The sequence below is a fragment of the Apteryx mantelli genome, chromosome 30 (assembly GCF_036417845.1).
Source record: "Apteryx mantelli isolate bAptMan1 chromosome 30, bAptMan1.hap1, whole genome shotgun sequence".
Taxonomy (NCBI): domain Eukaryota; kingdom Metazoa; phylum Chordata; class Aves; order Apterygiformes; family Apterygidae; genus Apteryx; species Apteryx mantelli.
Window position 1 is genome coordinate 6,605,969 of NC_090007.1, and position 24,311 is coordinate 6,630,279.

A 24,311-nucleotide genomic window follows, 5' to 3' on the forward strand; every position below is an offset into this window, starting at 1 on the left:
TGGCCCCCAAACCCTTTGCAAGACAGATCGGGAGCTCTCCCGGCCCTGGGGCGGTTGAATCCCTTCGCGCAGCCCCCGCAGCTGGAGCTGGGGGCACCACCAAAAACCCGCGTGCTCGCACTGCTGGCAACGCTCATGCCGGAGCTGGGCCCTGTGCGGGGGCGGCCAGCAGCAGCCCCAGTGCAGCTCCGTTTGGGGCTCCCCCACCAGCACCCCAGCTCGCTGCGGCATTCAGGCTCCGTTAAAACCCCAATGCCACCGCCTCTCCCACCGAGGCAACTGAAAAGCATGTGGTTCCCACACGTAAAATGAGTTTGTTCCAGTCTCTGCCCCTATGGCAAGCGCCATCAGGCTCCCCCTGGCCCCCATGGGCTGCTTTTGCTTGCTGGCAGCCCCTTCCAGCGCCGCAGACCACGGCTGTCGCCCCACAGCCCAGGAAGCTCCCGCCCTAGAGCCGGACCCGCAACCGTGGGAGGGGGGGGTTTTGCACAGGGACGTGCCAGTGTGGGAGCCAGTGAGCGAGCGGAGATGGGCGTCAAACGCTGCTTCCCCCCCATCCCCATCGCCCAGCTCCATTCAGCACCTGAATAATTTTACAAAACAAAAGGCTTTTTTTGACATGCTTAAATTTACCCCTTCCAGGTACAGTCTCCCCCCTCCCCTTCCTTCAAGCGACCAACCCCAAATATTCGAGAGGCGCCACTGCCCTGGGATCCGCTGCCTGGGAGGGGGCGAAGCCCACGCGCGCCCCGACTCCCGGGATTTAGGGCCACACGCACCTTCCTCAGCCACCACAGCCCTCGCTGCTAAGGCAGGAGCTGCACCGGTAATTCAGTTCGCTCCTGCTTCCCCTGGAGGCAGAGAACGGGCAAGGCGGCAACAGCCCGCGGCTGGTCCCAGCGATGCTCCGGCTGGGAATCATCCCAGCTGTGGCCCAGGCTGGCGGTGGTGGGACCCCAGCTCCAGCCTTCACCCCCGGGCTGTTGCTGGGGTTTGCTCACACCAAGGTTAAGTTTCAGGTTTCAGTTCAGCGCAGGTTAAGCCTGCTTGCGATAGAAACAAGAAGAGCAAAGGCCTGTAAATGTAAAGTGCCATTTATTTTATTTTATTTTTTTTTCTCCTCCATGATGAAAATATCAAGTTAAAAAAAATTGCACCAACAAAACACTCAATACACTTTCTCCTCCTCCAAAAACCAAGTGCCAAAGCAAAACAACCCCAAAATACCCTAAAGCTTTTTAATCGTCCAACTCCCTTTCACTTAGATAAGAGGCAAAATAGAATAACCGCCCCTGCCCCAGCACCTCCTGAATCCCATGTGACCAACCCAGCGCAGCCGCCCGCGACCCATCGTGCTGCTCGCCGCCAGCTCGGCTGACGCTTCGGAGCGGGATGTTTATCCTGACTCCTCGGCACAGAGCAGCACTCCGACACGAGAAAATGGGCTTCGGGGCAGGGACCAGGCCCATGAACGCCGCCACAGATTCGAGGTCTCAAATCTTTATTGGCCGTCACAGGCAAAGACGTTGTTCGGGCTGTTAAACCCTACCTGGTCTCCTTCTCTTAATTACAGGCTGCCGGAGCAGATGGATCCTGCCTCTGTTTCTACTTTCCTGCCTACCGGAGTGGAAGCAGAAGCCAGCGCGCAGTCCCCTCCGTCCGGCTGGCGGGAGACAGGCGGAAAGGGCCGCGGAGCCCCCCGGCCGGCTGGCTGAGCGCACTGCCTCTCCAGGACCTGCGAAAGGAAAGCCCTTTATAATCCGGATCAAAAAATCAGGGAACGCTGGGGTTAAAAAAAAGGTTTTCAAAATGTAGGAGCATCGGTGCCTGCAGCACCGACTCGAGAAAATGAGCACGATCCACTCGGGTTTTTGACTTTTTGCCCCCTATTTTGCTGTCGAAACAGGCAGCGCGTCCGAATCGCAAGCGGCGGTGTAAACGGCACTGACCACAGCGGGGATGCTGCCTCCCCTCGCTCGCGCCGAGCTCCGGCTTGACGCAGCCATTTCACCCTTTGCCGGGGAGGAGGAGAGGGAAGGGGTGACACAACACGGCTGGCGCGAGCTAGCAGGTCCCGCGTCAACGCGCCCCCGTTTCAGGGGGATGTTGCAGTGGGTAAAGGGGAGGACCCGAGTGCGGCGGATGGGGACACATGGGCTGCCGACCCGACAGGGCGAGAACCTGTTCAAATGCAGTAGCGGCCCCAAAAGAGGGAAAACACAACAAAAAGCATCAAGCTTCGCAAATCCCCCCCCCCCCCTCCATTAGCTCCTTCACCCCCGCAGCTTGGGGATTCACCATCCGGGGCTGCAACGCGGGGAGGGCAAGGGAACGAGCCGCCCCTATGGCTTGTTTCTACATCGAACGGGAAAAGAAGGGGGATGTTTAAACAGAATAAAGCCCGACACAGCACGAGGGGCTGACCCCAGCCACGAGATCCTCACGCCCGCCCTGCGGCGAAGTCCAACGCCAGAGCCAGCCTCCCCGCGTGCCCGGCGGCCGTTAAGGTATGTACCTAATCTCTCGCTACGCTAGAGGCAGCTCAAGAGAAGCAGGATTTGGTAAGAAGTGAGCAGCCTGTTTTACGTTATTTAAGCTTTGATTCCTTTCCCTTAAGGAAATAAGAACCAGATCTGCCCTAACAGAGGGAAATATCCGATATATTCACTTGGCAAACTCCAGAAAGGAAGAAAACCATTTTTTTTATATACATGCACATACATATATATATATATGTATATATATGTATATAAAAATATGGCTGAGAATCACAAGACAAACCCAGCTCAGGGCAGCGCTGCGGGGAGCTGCTGTCTGGCTCCGCAGCCAGATCGGCTCGGGGGCTGCCCTGCAACGGCAGCGAACAGCTACCCTTGCCGCACAACCACCAGCACCGTCCCCATGGGCAGACCCGCATGGCAGAGACACCTTGCCGCGATGCCGGGTGCCAGACCGGGGTGAGAAGCAGCTCAGGCACCGCTGCAGAGCGTGCAAGCGCCGCGGCCAGCTCCTCCATGGAGCAGAGTGGGCTGCGCTGGGGCGGGTGCTCAGCTCAGGTTTGGGTGCTTGCTGGCGTGGTGCCACCGGGGGAGTTTTGCAAAGGCAAAGAGGGACCTGAAAACACCGTCAGTCCAGCTTAGAGACCCTTTGGAAAACCCCCTTTCCCAAAGCCCCGGGCAAAGCGAGCCTTGCTGGGTGGGTTTCATTTGCCTCCCAGCAGACTGGAACATGCAGCTGAGCTTATCCGCATCTCCCCACTTCTCTCATGTGGCTCACACAAGGCCCCGCTGAACGCCCGCAACGAGTGCCGAAAACCCGCCGAGGCCAAGCAGTAAGGAGCAGGGCACACTCCCGGGCTCTGCCAAGCTCCGAGGTGCAGTTGAGACCCGACGGAGAGCCCCGGGAGCTCTGCGCCGCTCCGGGGGCCAGCCAGGATTGCCAAGCCCCTTACAGGGCAGCTTATTCCTTATTTCTCTTCCGTAACAAGCCGAGAGCTCGGCCTGAAGTCCAACAGATCAAGACAATTCACTAAATATCCAGTGCATGACAAGAATAGGCTTTAAAAACGACCATTTTTTAAAAAACAAAAAACACACATCTCTTCTACCCGTGGACTGACCGCCAGCCCTCCTGGGCATAGCCAGGCACCCGGCTGGAAGAGGGTGGGAGAGAATTCCCTGCTACACTCTTCTCTAACTAAGCTAAAAATAATACCCCAGACCTCCTCCCTGGGTTTGCAGTGCACCTGCCAACGTCCCCCAGCGAGCTCTCGGCGAGGCCCATGGCCTCCCCTGCTCTCTGCCAGTACATGCGAGACGACGGCACCATTTTGGGGCCTGGACGAGCCCCTCAGCTGGCTGCTCCGACCCGGGAGGTTTCTCCCTTCCCAGTGGCACAGATTTCTCTGCTAACCACCTTCAAGCCCACACGAAAAACCAAGGAGATGAAACATCTCCAATCCCTCATCCCCGTACCCCTGCCACCTTCTCACACATACACGCAAGCGCGCACACGTGATTATTATTATTTTTTTTAACCCAAGTGAACATGTTTCCAAAAGAGAAAAATTAACATAAGCAGCACCACGTTTCCCAAGTGTCAGGAGCTCCAGAGACTGATTGGAGCTGGAGCGGAGGCCTGGAACACCCCCAAACCAAAAGAAATGAAGCCCGTTTTCGCTCTCGGGGGTCAGCTGGCAGACATTTCCGAGTGATGGTGCTTTGCCGTTTGGACGTGAGGTGAGAAGGGGCCAGGGACAAGGAAGAAGGGTGGTTCTGTCATTTACTGAAGGGCAGGAAATGGTGACAGATAGGCAGATGTACTGACACCAGGCGGTCAGCTCGGCGGTCACATGGCAGTGCGGGTGGGAGTACTGGGCTGGTTTAACCGCAGTGTTTTACACAGCCAGCCGGCAAAATCCACCTCTTCCACTTCGGAGCGCTTAATAAAGGTGTGATTCTGAAATAAAAACAAGGCAGGGTTAGGAACATCTCTTCAGCGCGTTGCTGCTCCTTGGACCTTCCTTGATTCCCCACAATAGCAAGCGGACACTAAAAACTGTCCCCAATCCCTTCTCAAAGCTCTAACCCTTCAGGGCAGCTTCACACTGCTGCCTGGCATCGGCCCAAGGCAACACCCCCTCCAAGCCCAGAAAGGTCCCTGCTGCGGACAGGTCCCTATCAAGGCCAACAGATCCCCGGTGCTGCAACTCAGACTGCTCTCAGGCAGCGCAACCACATTTTGAGAGCAATTTCTAAGTATATGTTATTTTCAGCCACGTGACTGGGTTTTTGATCAGTGCATTGGCACAAGCACTGGCCACGCAGCGCTCTGATCGGTTGATACACACGCACGGGACATAACGAAGAGTTAAAGGAGAGAGCAAAGCCTGCAGCAGACCGTATTGCCTCTGCAGACAGGCCGGCAGAGCAAGGTGTGGGCTTGGGGCTGGAGCCCTCCTGTGCTCAATGCAGTTGTTTCGTTTGCCCTTTCGAAGGAAACACTGCTGCCTTGGGGACAACTCCCCCAAGGGTAACAGATGAAGGGCAGAACAGGGCGACCTTCGCGCAAGGGCATGTGGCCTGTGCAGGTTGGCAGCTGGGATCACAAGGACCACTGCCCGCTGCCCAGGGTGGCAGGGAGCACACAGCTGGAGCTCAGCATCACACTGAGGAGGAAAACTGGGCTTAACATGGATAAGCTGGACTCCTCTGCCTGTCCCAGGCACCTTCTCAGAAACTGGATGGTGTTAGAACCATACCGTTCCCATCCTGGGCTCTGCTGGGGAGGGACAGCAGAGACTCAGCATGGGCTAGATAACATCATTACCTTTGAATCAAAGGTAAGTGAGTCACTCTCTCTCCCCAGCTTTGTTTGGCCCTTCTTGGGCTCAGCTGGGGAGTTTCCAGGCTTTTGAGCAAAGGAGGCACAGAGGGATGGGATGGAGCAGCAGTCTGCAGATCTGGTGCCACCCACTGTAGAAAGAAAATTGCTCTCCCCACTTACCATCAGCATCTTCAGATCTGCCCGTTCTGCTGGATTTTTAATTAAGCTGAAATGAGAAGAACAAAAGAGCAAAACCAGCACTGAGACACTTCTTGTGAGAAGCTGCTTATCTGGCTGGAGAGGTCTCCAGCTTCACTGAAAACCACCCGTCCTTCTGTCTGGTTTCCCCAGGAGACTGGCAGCACGGAAATGGCTCAGAAAGCATCGTTTCTAACACCCCAGCTTTTAGGCGGAGCTGTAAGATCCATCTCTTCTAGACTGTGGATGAACTGCTCCCTCCCCGACCCCTGCAAACAGAGAAAAGGACCTATTGTTTTTCAGGGATTATGATTTTGCAATGTCCATTTTGCACTGTTGCTTTAAGGGGGGCTGCAGCAGTATATTCATGTAGGTCCCCAGTATCAGAGAGTCTCAAAAATCAACAGCAGGCCTGGTGCCTGCAAGACTGCAGACTGAGTCACGGCCAAAACCTCCAGCCACAGCATGGCCCCATCAAACTTGCGCCTGCAGCACCCCTAACAATCTGCCCTGCTGTCTCACTGCCACGTTGGAGCACAGGTCACGTTTGGAGGCTGCAGTGATAGTGCAAAGCGTAACCACAAATAAACTGCTTTTATTCCAACCCTTCACAAGGAAGGAGTTTCCAGCACAACACAGGTCACTGCAGCCAGCCAGAAGAGGGAGAGATCGCCTAAAGAGCGTGGAGAACACTGGGTTATGCTGAATATTTTTTGCTTGGAAACAGAGCTTGCTGAGCCATTAGCGAGTACATACAGGTCTCCACACTCAGTTGTAAGCAGAAATCCTTACCATTTATTTACAAACTCCTGGAAATCTTGCGTGAAAACTCCATTCGGCAGCTTGGGAGGTGGCTGTGGAAAGAAGGAAAAGGGTTTTCTGCATCACTGTGTGTTAGTGGGTTAAGAAGCTCAATGTCACCTACCACAGAAAAGTTGTGGCTCCGAAACCACCTTTCTCCTGAGAACTACCCTTTAAAACCAGGAAACTGCTACCTTCCATTTCTACTCCGGCAGCACATGGCAGGGCCGGCAGGAAACTGCTGCCCCAGCACCAGAGTGCAAATGGGGGTGGCAGCTTTGAATTACTGCCAAAGCTGGCAGTCCAAAACTGCAGCATCAGAGTTCTGGATCCAACCTTGCAAATCCCAGCTCCGTCAACACCTATGGTAGATGAAAGCATTCCAAAAAAACAGTAATTAGAGGCCAACTCCTACCACCTTAAAAGGGGAAGCTGCTCTTTCCCCAGACTCATCAACGCCCTGCTTGGACAGATCCTGCCACGAAAGACTGGCAAGACACTTCAGTCTGGGATTTTAGCACTGGCCAACTTTCGGATCACCCTTATTCAAAGGCCTTGATCTGAGAAGACACGTGCGACCTCAGCGTCTGCGCAGAGGGAGCGTTCGTCCTTGGCAGATCTAGAGAGGAGTGCATTCAAAATGGCTGACTGCAGAAGGAACAGGTCATTACACCCAAGAGCTCCCCTTCCTCATTGCTCTCCCGCTGCTACTTTCAAGGGTATTACAAACTTCCACCTGCAGAGCCTTATTCCAAAACCAGAGGTGTTTTTGTGCTACAAAGAGATGGGAGGAGAAAGCAGGGAATGGGGACAAGCAAAAGATTTCAATGTAACTCAGCGGAGAGGCTCTATTGAAACCTTCAGTTCTTATTAACTGGCAAGCAAAGGTTTTTGAGCTTATCCTGAGCAAGCAGAGCAGGCATGACGCCCTCCCTTGGTACCCTCAGAGAAGCCTGGCAGAGCTGGCAGCAAAGAAATACCCACCTCATTAACAATATAGTCCAGCAGTTCAAAGATGGCCATTGCAGGCCGGCTGTCCATCCCATAGCCTGCATGGTTAACATGACAGAAATAATGGTGAGATATTGTTCAGGGACAGTGAAGGGCTTCATTTCAAGTGAACAGAATGTGTGTTGTGGGGCTTTGCTGGGAGAGGCAGAGGCGACCAACTTGGGAACTAACTTGTGGTTGAAAAATAACAAAAGAAAACCAAAAAACGTTCCGAAATTCAGGATTTCTATCACCAGTCCTATAGGCCAGATTTATTTCCTAGCTGGAAGTGCGTGGAGAGTACCAGACCATACGGCTTGGCAGACTGGAAGCAGCTGCAGAGCCTTTTGCTTCCAAACAAATGGGTCAAATGAAGTCTGCCTCCAACATCACCCAAGCACTGCTGTGCCGAGGCCTGTACAAGTTTGGTAGTTTCATGAGAGCTCCCAGCTAAGTTGTTCCCAGTAAAGCTGCCCTAGCTTGAAAGTAGTCTTTCGGCAGCATGGGCAGAGCCCAAGGAGCAACACGGGCCGTGATCAACTGCCCCTCGAAGCATCTCCTCAAAGGGGTCCACACCCTGGGGGCAGTTCACCCTGCCAAGGCCTGTAGCGTCTCCAACACAGACAGCTTTGCTGTATGGCCTGAGCTTGCCTCACCGGCACCTAAAACAGCCCTCCTCCCTCCCAAAAGGGAAGCTCAGAATAGACATAAAGAACATTGTACTGTTGGAAGGGTGACAATTACAACTTGGATCCCACAAAGAGCTCGCTACCCTGATTTTTTGGGCCTTTTTGTGGGCCACAACATGGGCTAAAGGAACCCATGGCACCCTAATAAACTGACCTCTTCCAAATCAAAACACTATACCCTTAATACATCCTGGCTGAGCACTCCAAATCTGTTCCTTCACAGTATCCTGAAAGCAGTAGCCTCAGCTCCCCACACAAGACCAGAATCCCATGTCTATTTGTAAGGAATTACAAAACTCCTCCGTAGGAGTGGATTCTGCTGGTGCACTTACACAGGTTAGTCTGCTCTGCAGAGAAGGGTGATGCAAGAGCCCTCCCTAGAAACACTCGCCACCCCCTCCCCAACCTCATCTAAAATTGCCTTTTGCTAACCCAGCCACGCAAACAACATTCAACCCCTTCGCCCCCACATCTACGTGTTGCTTTCAATGCATACGACAGCCCCTACCACTGATGGGGCGTCCTGGGGGCCTGGCCCGCGGCGAGATGCTGTGAGACTCTCCCTCTGCCCCGTCCACCACAGGACGGCCAAATATTGCTTCCAGTTCCTTGGAGTCTGGCGGGGGGATTGGGTACCTTCCAATAGACAGCTCCACTAACGACAGACCCATGCTCCAGATGTCAGACTGGACTGAATAATGGGTGCCCTGCAACCGCTCAGGCTAGAAGGAAAGACCACAGGAAAAAAAAAAATGTTAGTAACGATGCAGCATTTCAGTATGCAGATTAATATAAAAATCATATCCTGAAATTGAACTGAGACTCTATACCCTGACCCCCCTCTCCAAGGGAAAGGTCTGGCTCTTACAAGCCATATTACTTCCCCCACAGGGCTGATGTGCAGCAGGGGCAAAGCTGTATGGAAACTCGAAGCATCCTTTTTACGAGCAGGAGTCCTCCAAGGGCCCAAGACTCCTGAAGGCTGCCAGAAGCATTAATGTGTGCAGAGGAAGTGTGTGCGGGGTGGGGGTCCCTTTCCTGGAAAGGTCGTGTGCAAATATAAAGCACCCGTACACATCTAATCAACAGCTATGGTTGAGTAGCATTTACAATTGGTTATACTCAGGAGTCCAGAGTACACAGTAAGAGTCTATTTCTCAGTGAGCTGAGATCTGATGAACTCAGTTAACCAAAAAAATATTTTTTCTGCTCATTCCTTTTAAATCCCAAGAGGAATCTGAGGAGCAGAAAATCCAGTCTAGCCTCTTACCCCTGCAAAAAAATCAACACAAGTCATCTACACCGGTAGCTTTGAGTCAGCTGTGCAGAGCCAATGGCTGAGCGTGAAGGAGACGCTGCTTTTAAATAGACACTGTCTAACTATAACTGTACTTTAATAACTGTTCCCAAAATACAAGAGCAGCTCAGAGCTCTGTACAGTAGTGTAGGCTGATGACTTTCCTAATAACCAATTGCTGGTTCCCAGCCACGACCGTACGCAACATGGGGAGCAGACACCCACCCTACCCAGTGCTCTGCAGCCAGCAGGACCTGGGGGCCCAGCGCTAGCTGGGAGGTAATTTTATTGTTACGGCATCTGAAAGTGAGGAAAGCCAAGGACATGAGACAGAGCACAGAGTCCCTCTGGGCACAGGGGAGTCTACCCAACACTGTCCACGGCACTGTCACTGCCACCACACTGGGCTGGATATACAGCATTAGCCCAAGGGTATCAAATAACCCGTGGTTCCGCAGACCTCCAAACCAAACTCTTCCCCATTCTGCAGTTGGGCTAATGCTGATTATGAATCTCTTTTAAAGAGGAGGCACAGCCAGCTCTTTCTGCAGTGCACCTGCACTATACAGGTTTGACACCCCTTTGGCAGGCTAGCACACATAGAACAGTGGAGGAGGTGTGTGTATCAGCGTCAGTGTCCCCTCCTCATCAGAGCACTCTATTTCTTGCATTTGGATAGATTTTCACTTACAGAAAGAGGAGAGGATATTTTTGAACCCACAACCAGCTGAAGAAATTGGAAGTATCTGTAGGATCAGAACTTCTTTCTCTGCAAGTCTCTCTCTGCTTCCACACACGCCACCACTGCCTGGGCACAGGTCAGAGCTGATTCGCTGCCCTGCGGTAACTGCTGGGAAGCAGCACCGCAGCCAGCTCCAGCCTGCAGGCCTCTCAGCTGGCTTTGCTGCAGCGAGAGTAGAGGGAAGTCCCATTACTTCGGGCGAGCTGCAGGCTACAAGCACACTGACAGCTACCGCAGCTCAGGTGAAGCAGAGAAGGTTGTTAAACCATGACCTGACAGGACACTGACTCCTCAGGATGAGACAGTAGCACTTGCTTCTATTACACAGGACAAGCGTCCTCTGGTCTAACCCTCAGCATATGATATTGATAAATGGGCATGGTCAGACAGTGCCCAAAACCAGACAGGACAGTCCAGGTGAGGGTGGAAACACGGAGCAAAACTGTGACCGAATGGGACACTACACACCAATACTGTAAGAGTGCTTAACCCTCACCCCAAGTTGAGTTGAACCCAAGTTGTAAAAACCCACCCGAAAGTTGAAAGGAACTTACAGACATGTAGGACCTAGTTCCCACAAAAGAGTTTGCCATGGAGTCAATGAGCTGACCACTGACCCCAAAATCACACAGCTTAATCTCTCCTCGGGAATTCACCAGGATGTTAGAGGGCTTCACATCTAAGAACAGCAAAAGAGAAGAGCGTTAACACAATGCTAGGTAAAAATAATCCAGGGCTCTTGTACCACAAGAAGTTATTTTTAGGTTCCTCCTCTCACCTCTGTGCATGATTTGGTGTTTCTCTCTCAGATATGCCAAACCTCTCAGAACCTACAACGAAACCAAAGACGGGATGAAATAAGAGGCTAGGAAGGGAAGTGCTTTCCCTTCAGCAGGGCACTTTGCATAAACTTCGGGAGCTGCCATACTGCAGCTTCACTAGGAAAGCCTCCCTGTAGTGACTAAGTGTTTCAGGTTTTGCAATATATCACCATGGACTAGAGTGAGCAATGGCTGTTGTTTAGATCTGCTCAGAGAGCAAAACAACCTCTACCATGTCAGTCGCAAACCTTGGGTTTACTGTTCAAGAAAGTTTCACCTGAAACTTTTCCAGGAGAGGCCAACACCGGTTGGTGCAGTGTTCTCACTGCAAGGGGCCAGAGCTACAGAAAGTGGTTGGAAATAGATTCCTCCTTCCCATCACTCATGTACCACTGCCTATTACCCTAGTTCAGGACAGAAAAGTAATAGTAGGCTTTCTTCATTCCCCCATATAAGGCAGGACAAGCATCATTCCCCAAAAGTGCCCAGCAAATACTTTCTGGAAGCCTGAAGCGTAACTCACCGCTATACTGACTTTCCCCAAGATCTCCTCAGGAATTCTTTTGGCTTCTTTCAACACTTGATCCAGAGAGCCACCATCCTTAAATGAAGAACAAAGAAATTATTAACACACCAAAGCCCAGCAAAAAAGCAGAGTAGCTGGCGATACAGTTTAGCGTGCCCACTGAGGTTAACTGGTATAGGAGAAGTACACAGAATCCCAGCTCAGCTGTCAGCAACAATTTGGTACCAAGAACTGTCCCATTACAAGGAAAAAGATCTCTGATGATCTGAGCTTAAACTTCTCTGTTAAAACTGACTCACTGAAAACTATTTTAATGCTGTCGTCCATCATCTCTACTTCTTGCTGTTAGTTTTTAGCATGCTTTCCGAAACTCAGAGGTCAACACAAAGATGATGCTGTCAGCACTGATCTGGAGGAGAAACAACATTCTTCCCTGCCAGAGACAACAGAAAATGCACACTGCACTTCAGGGAGTTCTGTAGAGTGGCGGGTTTACAACATTTCCGCTTGGCCAGCCCCCAAACCTCTGCTTCCGCTTTCCAGAAAGCGGACTTCTCCATCATTTAGATGCCCAAGGAGGACTGCGCAGCTCCTAACAGGAGCTGAATGGCCTTGCTGCACTCAAAGCAGCCAGAGCAAGAAGTCATTGCAGCTGCCAGTTAAGAGCGCCGGCAGGCTTCTCCATTTTGCCTGCAATTCAATCTCGGGGAGATCTGACTCAGAACATGGAAGTGGGGAGCAGCAATTTGCAGAGGAGGAATGTGGACTCACCATGTGCTCCATGCAGATGGAAATCTCCCCATCACTGTAGAAGGCTCCATAGAAACCCACAATGTATGGGGAATTACACTCGTGCAGCACCTGCAGCTCACGGATAATCTGATTCCTGATGGCCGGTTTGATTTCTAAATGAATCAGCTGCCAAGAAAGAAAAAATAAGATCAAAGTATAGTACCTGGAAAAAAACTATGGGACCACGTGAGCATGTCCTCAGTGCTGGAAAGAAATGAAAAAGCATTCGAGGAAGCTCTGCTTTGACCTAGACTTTATTGTTTGCAAACTAAATATTAAGGATAAAGGGAACAACCAGCATGCTGCACAGCCTGTTAGCAAATGAAGCAACTGCAGGCCCAAGTAACATACTGAGATGGCACAGGATACAGAGCAGAAAGATAACTCAGAAGCTGGGTGCAGATCTGACTCAGCACACAACATTTTCTCAAGCTCTGTAGGTGTTGTAAGAATATAAGAGGTGTTCTAATATCAAGGAAACCACAGAAAGTAAAAAACATGAAGATTATGCACTTGAAAGACCAAATGCATTATTTCTTGGGCTTCATGTAGAGTCAGCTAATGAAGATGTGGGTAGGGAAGCCATAGAGGCTAGAAAACATAATGCCAGGTTACAAAAGCAGCTACTGTTACTGTAAACTCTAAGACTCCCATCACCAGGGACTTCTGTCCTTCCTACAGGGCCACAAAGGCTGGTCTCTGCAGGGACGCACAGCACTGTGCTGCCTAATGCTGCAGCTTGCCTTGGGCTTCAGTTTCCAAACACTGAGCTCCAATAATTTCAAAACCAGTTACATTTAATGCTCCCAAATCAAATGCCACAACAGAAGACCTCAGAGATGTCAGCTCCAAGGGAAGCGGCCTAGAGAAATGTGTTTTGCTCATGCGACCCACTGAGCTTTACCACTACATTGTAAACTGCTCCCACAGCAGGTGGGAACAGAGACTTTCAAGGAAGCTGTCCTGTGGATTAGCAGTTGTGCTATTCCCTCACTGAGCACTGGCTTTTCTAACAGGCAGATAAAACATCTCCTACTTTTCTATTACAGAGCGTCACAATAAGAGATGACTCCCATAAACCCATGTCTGAGAGAAACCATTGTCATGATAGACTTGCAAGGCTGCTTGGAACTATCTTGGGGATCAATTAAATGGAAGCTGAGAAGTCAGCCTGGCACACACAAATTTCTCTTGTCTGTGCAGGAGCAGCTGAATGCTTGGGCTTGCAGTAGGGGAGCTGCTGTGCTCACAGGGAATCCTCTCTATGATTTCCACCAGCAATTTTCAGTCCTCATTAGCCACAGCCTAGGACTCTGTTGCCTGTTTTCTCCATCCAGTTTAGTTGATAGAAAAAGAATAAACTTGCATTTCCACAAAACGTGTCGCAAAACTCCAGGGATCTGTTGCGGAGTGTGCTGCCTCTCCCAGGAGAGGAGATCGGTGAAGGGCAAAACAGCTGGATTGCTAAGAGACAAGGGGAGAGAGGCTCCGCACAAAACCCAGCTCAGGGCAGCAGGGACAGTCATTACCAACCCAGGTGAAGAAGTTTGTATGCAAATTTGCAGGGCAGAGCGGAGCCCATCTCACAAACATTACCTGGCTGCCAGGTTTGGCAAGAAGGTGCAGGAAACCAAATTCCCCTCCCTCTGTTATGCGCAACAGCCGCCCTGGGCTGACATCTCAAAGAGCCACATCTATTCCCAGGGCAGGCAGGAGAGAGTCTCCAGAGCTGACAACCAAGACAGAAAGCAATTTCACAGTAGTAACACTCAGTTCAGCATGGGAATGGGTTAGTGCAGAGAGATCCCACCTGAATCCTGCTTTCCTGGGGCTGGGATGAGGGCAATATGCTATTGCAGCTTGCCTCTCCAGCAGGCCCCAGGCACCTGCCCCTCCGTTACCTTTCGTGCCATAATGAGTCCTGAGGGTTTGTGCTGCACTTTGGTGACCACGCCGCCGTTGCCAGCTCCCAGTTCACAGATCCTCTCAAAGTCATCATCCTTCAGCTCCCCGACCTTGGCTTTCTGGGTGAGAAAAGCTTCCAGGCGCTTCTTTTGCTGCTCGTCCAGTTCCAGTTCCTCAAGCTTCTTCTGAAGATCTACTAGGTTCGCCCTGGAGAAAGACAAGGAGGGGAAAGGAGAAACTGTTAGGAGTCTGTGAGGCCAATGCCAGAGAAAGAGGGTTTGTCCTGTCCTTTGCTCTAGCAGCAGAGGCAAAATGAAAGCACAGCTCATGATCGGTTAGAAAGGAGGGCACAAGGACCAGCAAAGCCAGAGGGAAGAGATTCCCAAAACCATTTAGTGAAAAATGTTTGGCATTGCAGGGAAGGAGAGGGAAATAACAGAAAACATCTTATGCATAATCAGGCCAAAACCATGATATAGCAGCGAGACTAAAACAAAGCTCAGGAGAGATGCAAGGCTTGGCTATGTTGCTGACAGGGACATGCGGGCAGCAAAGATCAGTGATGCAATATCTGCCCAACACTTGCATCTCTTCCAGAGAGGTTTTTTAATACAGTCAGCTGTTTCAGGAAACCCCAAGGAGTGGGGAAAAATCATTCAACCCTTAAAGTGGCAGCATAGCTTAGCCTGGAGAGAGCGACAGCACCAGCAACCTCTCCCTTTCCAAACGCAGGGAGCCAAGCTTGGGTTTCACTGCGAAACACGAGAAGGCCTTTCCACGGCATCCAGCAAATCCCCCTGCTCCGTTACACGCCCGGCCACCCTGCCCAAACCAGCCGCCCCTCCGCTCCCTGAGCACAAAGGGATGTCTGTGCTCCCCCAGCACCTGCTGCCTGGGCTCCCGGCACCCAGCGCAGACTCGGGCCGCAGCGGCCTATGCGCCTTGTAACCTGGCTCCAGCCTTTGAGCCTCCTCTCCTTTCTCTTCTGCCACCCTCGCGCACGTGGGTCACTCGCCCCCCAAGGCTCACTGCGGGTCCCGCGCGTGGGACGAGAGTGGTAAGGTCGCACCCAAACCCTTGCCGCCTGGCCCACCAGGCTTTGGGTTCCACGGGCGGCTCTGCCTTCTCCCAGCCCACCATGGCACTGTCTGTCCCCCTGCTTTCACCACTCCACGGCCCCCCTACCCCAGGCGCATGGAACTGGGATGCTGCACCCCCCTCCTCCTGCTCCTGAGCCCTAGTCGCTCCCCCAAATTGCCCCCCAGCCCAGGTTCCCCATGTCAGCCCTGCTCTTCCCTTGTAGGGCTGGTCCCCCACCCCACCTCCCCTGAGTCCCCCAGCTGTGCCCCAGCCAGCGCTGCCCAGACTCCCCCTGCCTTCCCCACCTGCATCCCAGCCATGCTGGGGACTGGACCAGTGCTGCCCCCCTGCCCCACCCTTAACCAGCCCCTGCCCTGTCCTGCCTCCACTGCCCCGGCCCTATCCCACCCCTACCCCATAACCCCAACCAGCCCCCACCCCTACCCAGGCCCCCTTCCAGCCTTCTCCTGCCTCCACCTGCCCCTACCCTACCCCAAACCAGCCCCTGTCCCTGTCCCTGCCCCAGGCCGAGCTCGGCCCTGCCCTGTCCTGCCTCCACCTGCCCACGCCCCTACCCCGGCCCTATCCTACCCCCACCTCCACTCAGCCCCCACCCCTACCCAGTCCCAGTCCCTGCCCCTGCCTTGTCCTGCCCCTATGCCCTGCCCCGACCTGTCCCCACCTCTACCTTTACCCCAGCCCCATCCTGTCTCCACCCACCCCAGCCCCTGCCCCGTCCTGCCCCACCCGCCCCCGGCTCTCCAACCCCATCCCCAGACTGGGCCCATCCTGCCCGCCGGCCCGGCCCCGGCCCCGGCCCCGGCCCCGGTCCTGGTCCCGGCCCCAGGCCCGGTGCCAGCCCCGTGACGGCGCAGGCCCGCTGCCGCGCCCGCCGCTCCCCACTCACTCACTCGGCGGAACCGTCGGGGCTGGGCCCCTCTGCGGGGCTGGGGGCGATGTTGAGGGCCGGCAGCACCGGCTTCCTCTTGGCCGGCATGGCCGCGCCGGGCCGTGCGGGGCCTAGCGGGGGCGCGGCCGCATGGCCGCGGGGGCGCGCGCGGGGGCGGGGTCTATCGGGGGCGGGGCGAAGGCGCCGCGCCGAGCCACGCGCGGCGGCAGGGCAGCGGCGGGAGGGGAAAGGGGCGGTGCCGCGGCGTCTCGCGAGAGCGCGGGGCAGATGTCGCGAGAGCGCGCGCCCGCCCGCGGGAGCGCGCGAGGGACGGGGCGGGGGCGACGGGGCTGAGGGAAAGGGCGAGGGTGGACGGGAGGGATGGAGGGATGAGGGGAGGGAGAGATGAGAGGATGAGGGATGGGCGGAGGACGGGATGAGGCAGACGAGGTGAAGGCGTGGGGCGAGGGAAGGGGTGACGGCAGAGGAGATGAGGGAAAGGGCGAGGGCGGAGGGCATGAGGGGACAGTGGACGAAAGGGTGAGGGCGGAGGGAGGAGATGAAGGCGTGGGGTGAGGGAAGGAAGGGGCCGGGACAGAGGAGATGAAGGGATGTGGAGCAGGAGAAGGGGGACGGAGGGTGCTCCGAGAGGGGGATGGCGGCAGGGGCAACTGGTGGGGATGGACACCATAGCCAAGGAGATAAAGCCAGCCGAGCCAGGGAGAACCAGGCTGTTCAGCTTGAAGCTGGGAGGCAACATGGGACAGTGCTCAAATGCATCGGGGGAAGGAGTGTTAATCAGGCGTTTAGTCATTAACAACCCCAACGAGCAGCAGGCTTCCCAGCCCTGTGTCTGGGGCGCTGCGGCTGCGCTGTGCCCCCGCGCCCTGCGCTTTCTGCCCCTGCCCTTTATCGCTCTCCCCAGCTCCACGCATGCCAAGCCCCACGCTCTGAGCAAAGGCCGAGGGTAACGTTCAAGGGCCTTAATGAAGCGGGGCAATTAGCAGCTGTGGTCCCGCGGACAGCCTCACCCTTGTGCCACCCACCACCGAGGAGCTGTCTGGCGTCTCCTGGCCGTGGCCCCAGGAGGCTGAAGAGGGGCTGGTGGCGGATTTACGGCTGTTGGGTGGTGCTGGGGCTGGGATGCCGGCAGCTCCGGGGCGAGCTGTGCGCCCTTTGCTCAGGTGCCAGGGGGTTCCTTTCTCCAGCAGCAGGGCAATAAAGGCGGGTGGCGGGGCTGGGAGCGGTTGCATCACCGCAGGAGCAGGTGGGCAGAGGGGCGAAGCTGCAGCCTTGCACCCAGCCTGGCTCCCAGCACCGTTCCCAGTGCCACCGGCCCCCTCTTTCACCCGGCTCTCCCCCTCCTCACTGAGGGCAAAGCCCCTCAGCTTGGTGTCTGCTGCACCCGCCTCTGCCTCAGGCTTCCAGGACCTGCTGTGACGCCCTGATCCCGAGGACAGGCATGGGGACGAGCCATCTTGCCCCTGCCCTGCCGGGGCACTCCTCGCTCGAGGGTGCCCCTGTGGCTGGGCCAAGCCGAGCCAGCACCAGGTGCCCCACTGGATTGGGCCGCCATGCCTAATCAGAGGGCATCGTGCAGCATGCAGTGAGATAACGGCTGCAGGCAGTGAGCGGTTGCCGGGCCTGTGGCCTTGTCCTTGCCGCCCTGCTTGCCACACCTCGGTCACACGCTTTCTTACTCACTGTGGCTCCTGGCTCGCTGCTGGGCCGCCGCATGGGGAGCTGTGAGAGGCCAAACCCTTCCCTTCCCTGCCAAATCCTTCCCTTCCCCACCAAATTCTTCCCTACCCTGCCAAATCCTTCCCTTCTCTGCACTGTGGTCTGGCTGCACCACTTGGCCCAACTCAGGCCGTGGCTGGTTCTCCTCTTCCCAAGGGTGTCTCTCCCCATAGAGAGGGATCTTGGGGGGGGTTTGCGTGCTGACAGATAGCAGGATCAGGCCATGAGTCTCCTAACACCTGGACCAGCAAGGGAATGGGGGAGCCCTGTGGCACAAAGGAGTTCTGGTGGCATCTAGGTGGGGTCTGGAGGCCAAGAGGACCCAGTTGGGGTAAGGAAGGAGGATGCCCAGGAAAACATAAATATGTGCCATGACATTAAAACTCTAAAGCAGGGCTGTCTGAGTGCAGTTGCCGCCCCAGGGCATCAGGCCCGTGTTTTTTTTCCGCTCCACTGGAGTTTGGGTTCAAGGCATGGAGGGTGCCGCGGCTGATGTGTCTCTGGGCTGACACCCTCGCCACGGGCCAAGGGAAATGAGGGAAGACAGTGGCCAACAAGCTCCAACCCTTAGCAGGAAAACTAAGGCACAGAGAGCAGGGGCTAGCCCTCGCGGGAGGGCAGTGCTGGGGGCAAGCAACAACACCCAGGTGTCTGGGCCAGCTGCCCTTGCCCTGGCCCCGGGGACCAGAAGGGGCCAACGTTTGCTGTGGAACATGAGATAAGTAGTGGAGTCTGAGTCAACGTCTTCCCTGGATGTTGTTCTCGACACCTATAAAACGCGATTAATGCTGATATGCCAGTCTAAAAAAAGGGAAATCGGACCCGAAATGGGTGAAAGTTCATGGGCAGCCGCGGCAGCCAGGACTTTGCCCCATCAGCCCCAGCCCCTCCTGCCCCCACCCCCCCTTAGCGGAGGAGGACAAAAACATTTAGCTAATGAGTTACGGAGTGGTGCAGGTCCTTCCCTGTGGCCCAGCCATCACTCAGCGCCAATCCCCAATCAGGGCCCAGGTGATTTTGCAATCCTTGATGCTATTTCTGTGTGGTTGGAGTTTAAACTTTGCCACTTGGGTCAGGACACCGCGGAGGAGGAGGAGGCTCGGTTCGGCGTCCGCCCCATTCCCTCTGTGTGCCGGGGAGGTTCGAAGGACAGGACGAACCAAGCACCCTGCTCTGCTAGGGCTGGGATCTAGCACAGGTAGGTCCTGGCTGCCAGCACCCACCACCAGGCACTTGAGCCCCTCTGTTAGCACGGGGCCAACAGGGCTTGCTGGCAGGACAGAGCAAGAGTGACGGGGAGTGATGAACCCCCGTCCTGGGGACGGCTGGCCAAACATTATGTCCCCAAACCAGGCTTGAAGCACTCTTGGGTGGGTGGTTGGTAGGTTGGGAGGGTCAGAGGGCTGGTGGGTCAGGTGACTGGGTGGTGGTTTGATGGTCGGTTGGGTGGCTGGTTGGTCAGTTGATTAGTCAGTCGGTCAGTTGGTCGGTCGGTCATGCGGTCAACAGGTTGGTTGATTGGTTGGTCAGCTGGTTGGTCGACCAGCTGGTTGGTCAGTCAGTCAGTCAATCAACTGGTTGTCCGGCTGGTTGGCCATTTGGTTTGTTGGTTGCTTGGTTGATTGGTCAGTTGGTTGATTTGGCTGCCTGACTGGTTGGCTGGTTGGTCAACTGGTTGGCCAGTTGGTCAGCCAGTGGGTTGATCAGCTGGTTGGTCACCCAGTCCACTGGCCAGCTGGTTGGGTCTGGGGTATCAAACAGTTTCTGATAACTGGCACACTCTTGGCAGACCAGGGCTGAGTCCCCTCCTCGGGGCCGGCCAACAGTAGCAGCCCCGCCCCCACCCCGTTAGCCATCCAAAATGATTAGCCTGATCTTCCTGAGTGCCTGAGCATGTCGCATGCGGCGGACAGGTCCATTGGGGAAGCAGAGTGGGTGCCCAGGTCTGGGTGCTCCTCGTCCTCCTGCCCCGGGGGGGCCTGGGGTGAGTGTGTGCCCATGGGGAGGGTCAGCCCTGGCCTTGCAGTTCTCTTGGGGGAAAAAAATATGGTAATTGGGACTTTTCAGCCACTGGAAAGGGATGGAGGGGGAACCCAGCCCCAGCAGGGCCATCTGTGGGTCACTGAGTCAGTGCATGCACATAGCCCACACACATGCACGGTCATGCATGTGCTCTGCCTCCCACATGTGCACATGCGGAGACCTGGGCTTGCCCAGATGTGCTCACACACGCACAAATACAAGGGCTGGCACATGGGTATGTGTGTCCAGATATACACACACACTGCTGCATGGCCATGCATGTGCACACGCACGTGTGCACATGTCCACGTGGTCACGCACTTGCATATATGCACAGATGCACATGTCCACACACATACACACGTCAGCACGGTCATGCATGTGCACAGCCACCTACATACACATCCACATGGTCCTCCACATGTGTCCACATAGTCACAACTGTGCACACATGTGTGGAGACACATCCCCACAGTCTCACACACATGTCCCTTGCACCGGCCCTGTGCCTGCCCCGTGATTCGGGGTGTCCTCAGGCACCCCAGCCCCGGGGCCATGTGGTTTGGGGGTGTGGCTGGGCCCCAGGCAGAGGCCAGCAGTGACTGCGGAGCTGGGGGACAATATCCCCACAAGGGAACCAGGGCCAGTGGCACCCGCAGCTGGTCTGACCCTGCCACCCACCCCAGCCATGGCCTCCAGTGTGGGTGGCGTTGACAGCCTTGACCTGCTGGACCTCCTCTTCGACCGCGAGGATGGGATCCTCCGTGGCGTGGAGCTGCGGATGCCTGTGGGCTCCTGGCAAGAGAACGTGGTGAGTCCTGGCGGGGCACCCTGCCTTGCATGAGAGCTGGTGGCACTGGCTTGCACCAGAGCCCAAACCCCGGACCTTGCACGAGGGCCACATCCCCAGCGCTTGCACAAGAGCCGGGGAGGTGCACAGGGCCAGCCTGGCAGGGCAGCTCCTGCAGGCGCCTTGTGGGCATGGGTTCCCCATGGTGATGGGTGCCCCTGTCCCCGCAGCATGCTCAGGACAGCAAGGACTTCCTCAGCTCCATCCTGGGCTCTGGGGACTCAGTGTCGGACTCTCCCAGCTGGTCGCCAGCTGCCAGCGACAGCGGGGTCTCCGAGGACCCCCCCTCCGACCAGCTCGACAGCCCCCTGGGGTGGTGCGACGGGGGGCCCGGCGAGGCCCCGTACCCCTACCCTGACCCCAGCCAGCCCCTGCCCCTGCTGGGGGTGCCCGGGGCCCCACGCCCCGAGGTCTCCATTGACTTGGGTGAGCCGTGGGGAGAGACCAGTCTGGGGACTGGGGGGCACTGGAGTGGACTGGGGGCACTGGAGTGGACTGGAGGCACTGGGGGAGCTGAGAGGGACAGGTGAGCTGGGGGCATTCAGGGGTACTGGGGTAGGTGGGGGAGCTGGGGGGACTGGAGGGGACTGGGCAGGCTGGGGAGAACTGGCAGGTCTGGGGGACTGGCGAAAACTGGGGAACTGGGAGGACCTGTGAGGAACTGGGCAGACTGGGTTTAATGGGGCTGGAGGAGCTGGCCAGGGGTCCTGCACGGGGGACAGAGGGGACACAAGACACGGCGCTGCTGATGGCACCCACTCTTCCCTTGCCCAGACATATGGCACCCTGGCTACTTCCTGGAGGAGAGTCGAGACCCACCTGTGGCCCTTGCGCCCACATCCTGCACCCTCACTGTCAAGGACCTGCTGCTCTCAGGCAGCTCTGACCCTGTGAGTCCCTGTCCCTGTGTCCCCATCTCTGGCCTTCCCTGAACCATGGTCTGATCCCCATTCCTGTTCTCATCCCAGTTTCCTGCTCAAGCATGATCCCATCTTCATCCTTGAACCATGGTCCCGTCCCCATCCCTGTCCCTGCTTGACCATGATCCCATCCCCATCCCTGTTCCCATCCCTGTCCCTTCCTGAACCATAGTCCCATCCCTGTCCTTGTCCCCCGCTTGACCATGATCCCATCTTCATACCTGAACCATGGCACCATCCGCATCCCTGTCCCCATCTCTGTCACTTCTTGAACCATGGTCCCATCCATATCCCCATCTCTGTCCCTGTCCCCTCCTGGACCATGGTCCCATCCCCAACATCAGCTTCGCTACTTCCCCTGGGGCCTTGGTGACCCTCGTGATCCCTCGGGGTGGGTGTGGGGTGACCCCACAGCCCAGGGATGTCACCCATCTGTGGCACCACAGCAGCTGCCAGTGCCCAGCTCCCTGCTGCGGCAGAGCCATGGGCAGTGCCAGGAGCTCATGCTGACGGAGGATGAGAAGAAGCTGCTGGCGAAGGAGGGGGTGTCCCTGCCCATGCAGCTGCCCCTCACCAAGGTGGGTCCCACAGCAGCCAGGCACAGGGTGCCAGCACCATGGCCACTGGGCGCCCCTGCGTCCCTGGGGCCAGCGGGCTCAAGGTGCCCCTGGCCACTCTGACTCCCGTCTCCCCCAGTATGAGGAGCGGGTGCTGAAGAAGATCCGGAGGAAGATCCGGAACAAGCAGTCAGCTCAGGAGAGCCGCAAGAAGAAGAAGGAGTATATCGATGGGCTGGAGAGCCGGTATGGCCCTCAAAATCCCTGAATGCACCCTGCTCCTGGGGTGGCTGCACCCCAATTTCCCAGTCTTGCACCCACATCCTGCCCCAGGCACCCCTGGGTGCACCCAGCCTGGGGTGCCCAGCTGGCAGCAGTGCCCCAAGCTGGGTGGTGCTGGGTGCTGGGGTCAGGGCCCCCCCCCTTATCGTGTCCCCCTCTCCCTGTCCCCCAGGATGTCTGCATGCACGGCCCAGAACCAGGAGCTGCAGAGGAAGGTCCTGCACCTGGAGAAGCAGAACTCGTAGGTGCCCCAATGGGGACAAGAGGGGCACGACAGAGACATGGGGACCAGGATAGGATTGTGGGGGGTGAGGACCCTCCTGGACAAGTCCTGTTGGGGGCAGGAGGGGCTCGGAGGAGGGTCCCAGCCTGGCTGGACCTCGGGGTGCTAATGGGGTCTCTGTGTCCCCAGGTCCCTCCTGGAGCAGCTGAAGAAGCTCCAGGCCCTTGTGGTGCAGTCGACCAACAAGGCAGCACAGACAGGCACCTGCATCGCAGTGCGTTGTCCCCTCACTTCCTCAGCCATGGACCCCAAAACTCCCCGGCCCCAACTCCCCCATCCTCCTTTTGGGTCCCAAACACCCTCTGTGGCCATCCTGCTTGGAGGGAGGGAAGGAGGAAGGGAAGAAGGGGTGTAGAGATGGAGGAGTAGATGGAGATGTGTGGGCAGCAGCGTGCAAGGAGGGAGGGGTGGATAAAGGCATGCAAGGACAGATGGATGGGAGAAAGGATGAAGGTGTGATAGGAGGGAGGGACAGGTGCTCCAAGGATGGATGGATGGATGGAAGAAGGGATAGAGGGTGTGATAGGATGGAGGAATAGAGGCACATAAGCATGGTTGGATGGAATAGGGATGGAGATGTGCTAGGCTGGAGGCGTGTGAGGATGAATGGATGGAGGAAGGGATGAATGGAGGTGTGCTGGTGGGGGCACATAGGCAGGGAGGAATGACAGGATGCAGTCCTGGCTCTGCTGCAAGCTATGTCCCAGAGTCTGGTCCCCCTCTGCATGATGATGTCCCCCCCCCCATCCCCAGGTCCTGCTGCTCTCCTTCGCGCTCATCGTCTTCCCCTCCATCAGCCCCTTCGCCCCCAGCAAGGCTGAGCCGGACGGTGACTTCGGGCCAGTGCGAGGTGAGGAAGGCCAGAAGGGTGGTGCATGGGCGTATGGGGTACTGGAGCGGGCCCTGACCTTGCTTTGTGCACAGTTTTCTCCAGGTCCCTGCACAATGCGGCCGCCTCACGCGTGGCCTACGCGCAGCCCCATCCTGGGGATGAGAAGCCCCCAGAGCCGCTGTGGCCAGAGCGCCCAGGCGAAGCTCCTGAGACCCTTCACGAAGCCTTTGGCAGCCACACGTTCCCCCCACGCCTGGACAGAGCCTCCCCTCGCAATAGCACGCAGCCGCTCGCCCCAGCGGTGCTGAGCCGCAGTGATGGGGATGGCACCACGCAGGGGGACAGTGCCGCGCCACCGCTTGCCTGGACCAAGGCCAGCCACGGTGGGCCGACGGTGCTGGAGCCGGCTGAGGAGCTTTAAGCAGCACCTAGGACCGCAGGGGATGCAATGGGGTGGCTCAGCACCCCATCCCCTATGGGACAGGCCCTCGGGGTGGCTCTGCTGGCATCCCCCCTCCAGGCGTGGACAGAGGCTGGACCCACTTGGCTTTGCTCGTATCTGTGAACTGGGACAGGGCAATTGGTTCCCACTGGCCTTACTGGGAGGGAAGGGGCTGCTCTCACCCCCACGGGCAGCAGGAGTTATAGGGAGACACTGGGTCCCCCAGGATGGGGACAAGGGGACCAGAGGGGCCCTGGGCTGGTTGGTCATTGATGTTGCAACTTGTTGGTTTTGTTCTTTTTTTAAGTTTCATTTTCATCTCTAAATA

At 56.3% G+C, this 24,311-nt stretch overlaps 2 protein-coding genes across 3 annotated transcripts; one reads left to right on the top strand and one right to left on the bottom strand.

The window, feature by feature from the left end:
• Positions 1-4,014: 4,014 nt before the first annotated feature.
• Positions 4,015-16,222, bottom strand: MAP2K2 (mitogen-activated protein kinase kinase 2). Its single transcript, XM_067312749.1, has 11 exons — positions 16,078-16,222; positions 14,083-14,293; positions 12,161-12,307; positions 11,387-11,464; positions 10,821-10,872; positions 10,597-10,721; positions 8,512-8,725; positions 7,309-7,373; positions 6,316-6,377; positions 5,506-5,551; positions 4,015-4,458 (listed from the first exon to the last, which is right to left on the bottom strand). Exons 1-11 carry the CDS (start codon positions 16,161-16,163, stop codon positions 4,348-4,350), a joined length of 1,197 nt encoding a protein of 398 aa, XP_067168850.1. The 5' UTR covers positions 16,164-16,222; the 3' UTR covers positions 4,015-4,347.
• A 2,674-nt stretch (positions 16,223-18,896) lies between these two features.
• CREB3L3 (cAMP responsive element binding protein 3 like 3) lies at positions 18,897-24,266 on the top strand. 2 transcript variants are annotated; one of them, XM_013951988.2, is made up of 10 exons: positions 18,897-18,993; positions 20,504-20,628; positions 20,838-21,093; positions 21,442-21,557; positions 22,034-22,165; positions 22,284-22,390; positions 22,599-22,667; positions 22,839-22,923; positions 23,463-23,559; positions 23,634-24,266. In XM_013951988.2, the coding sequence occupies exons 2-10, from the start codon at positions 20,506-20,508 to the stop codon at positions 23,960-23,962; spliced, it is 1,314 nt and encodes a 437-aa protein (XP_013807442.2). In that variant the 5' UTR covers positions 18,897-18,993; positions 20,504-20,505; the 3' UTR covers positions 23,963-24,266. The 2 variants fall into 2 exon arrangements, with proteins under 2 accessions (XP_013807442.2, XP_067168866.1); XM_067312765.1 differs by having other exon boundaries at positions 22,037-22,165.
• Positions 24,267-24,311: the final 45 nt, after the last annotated feature.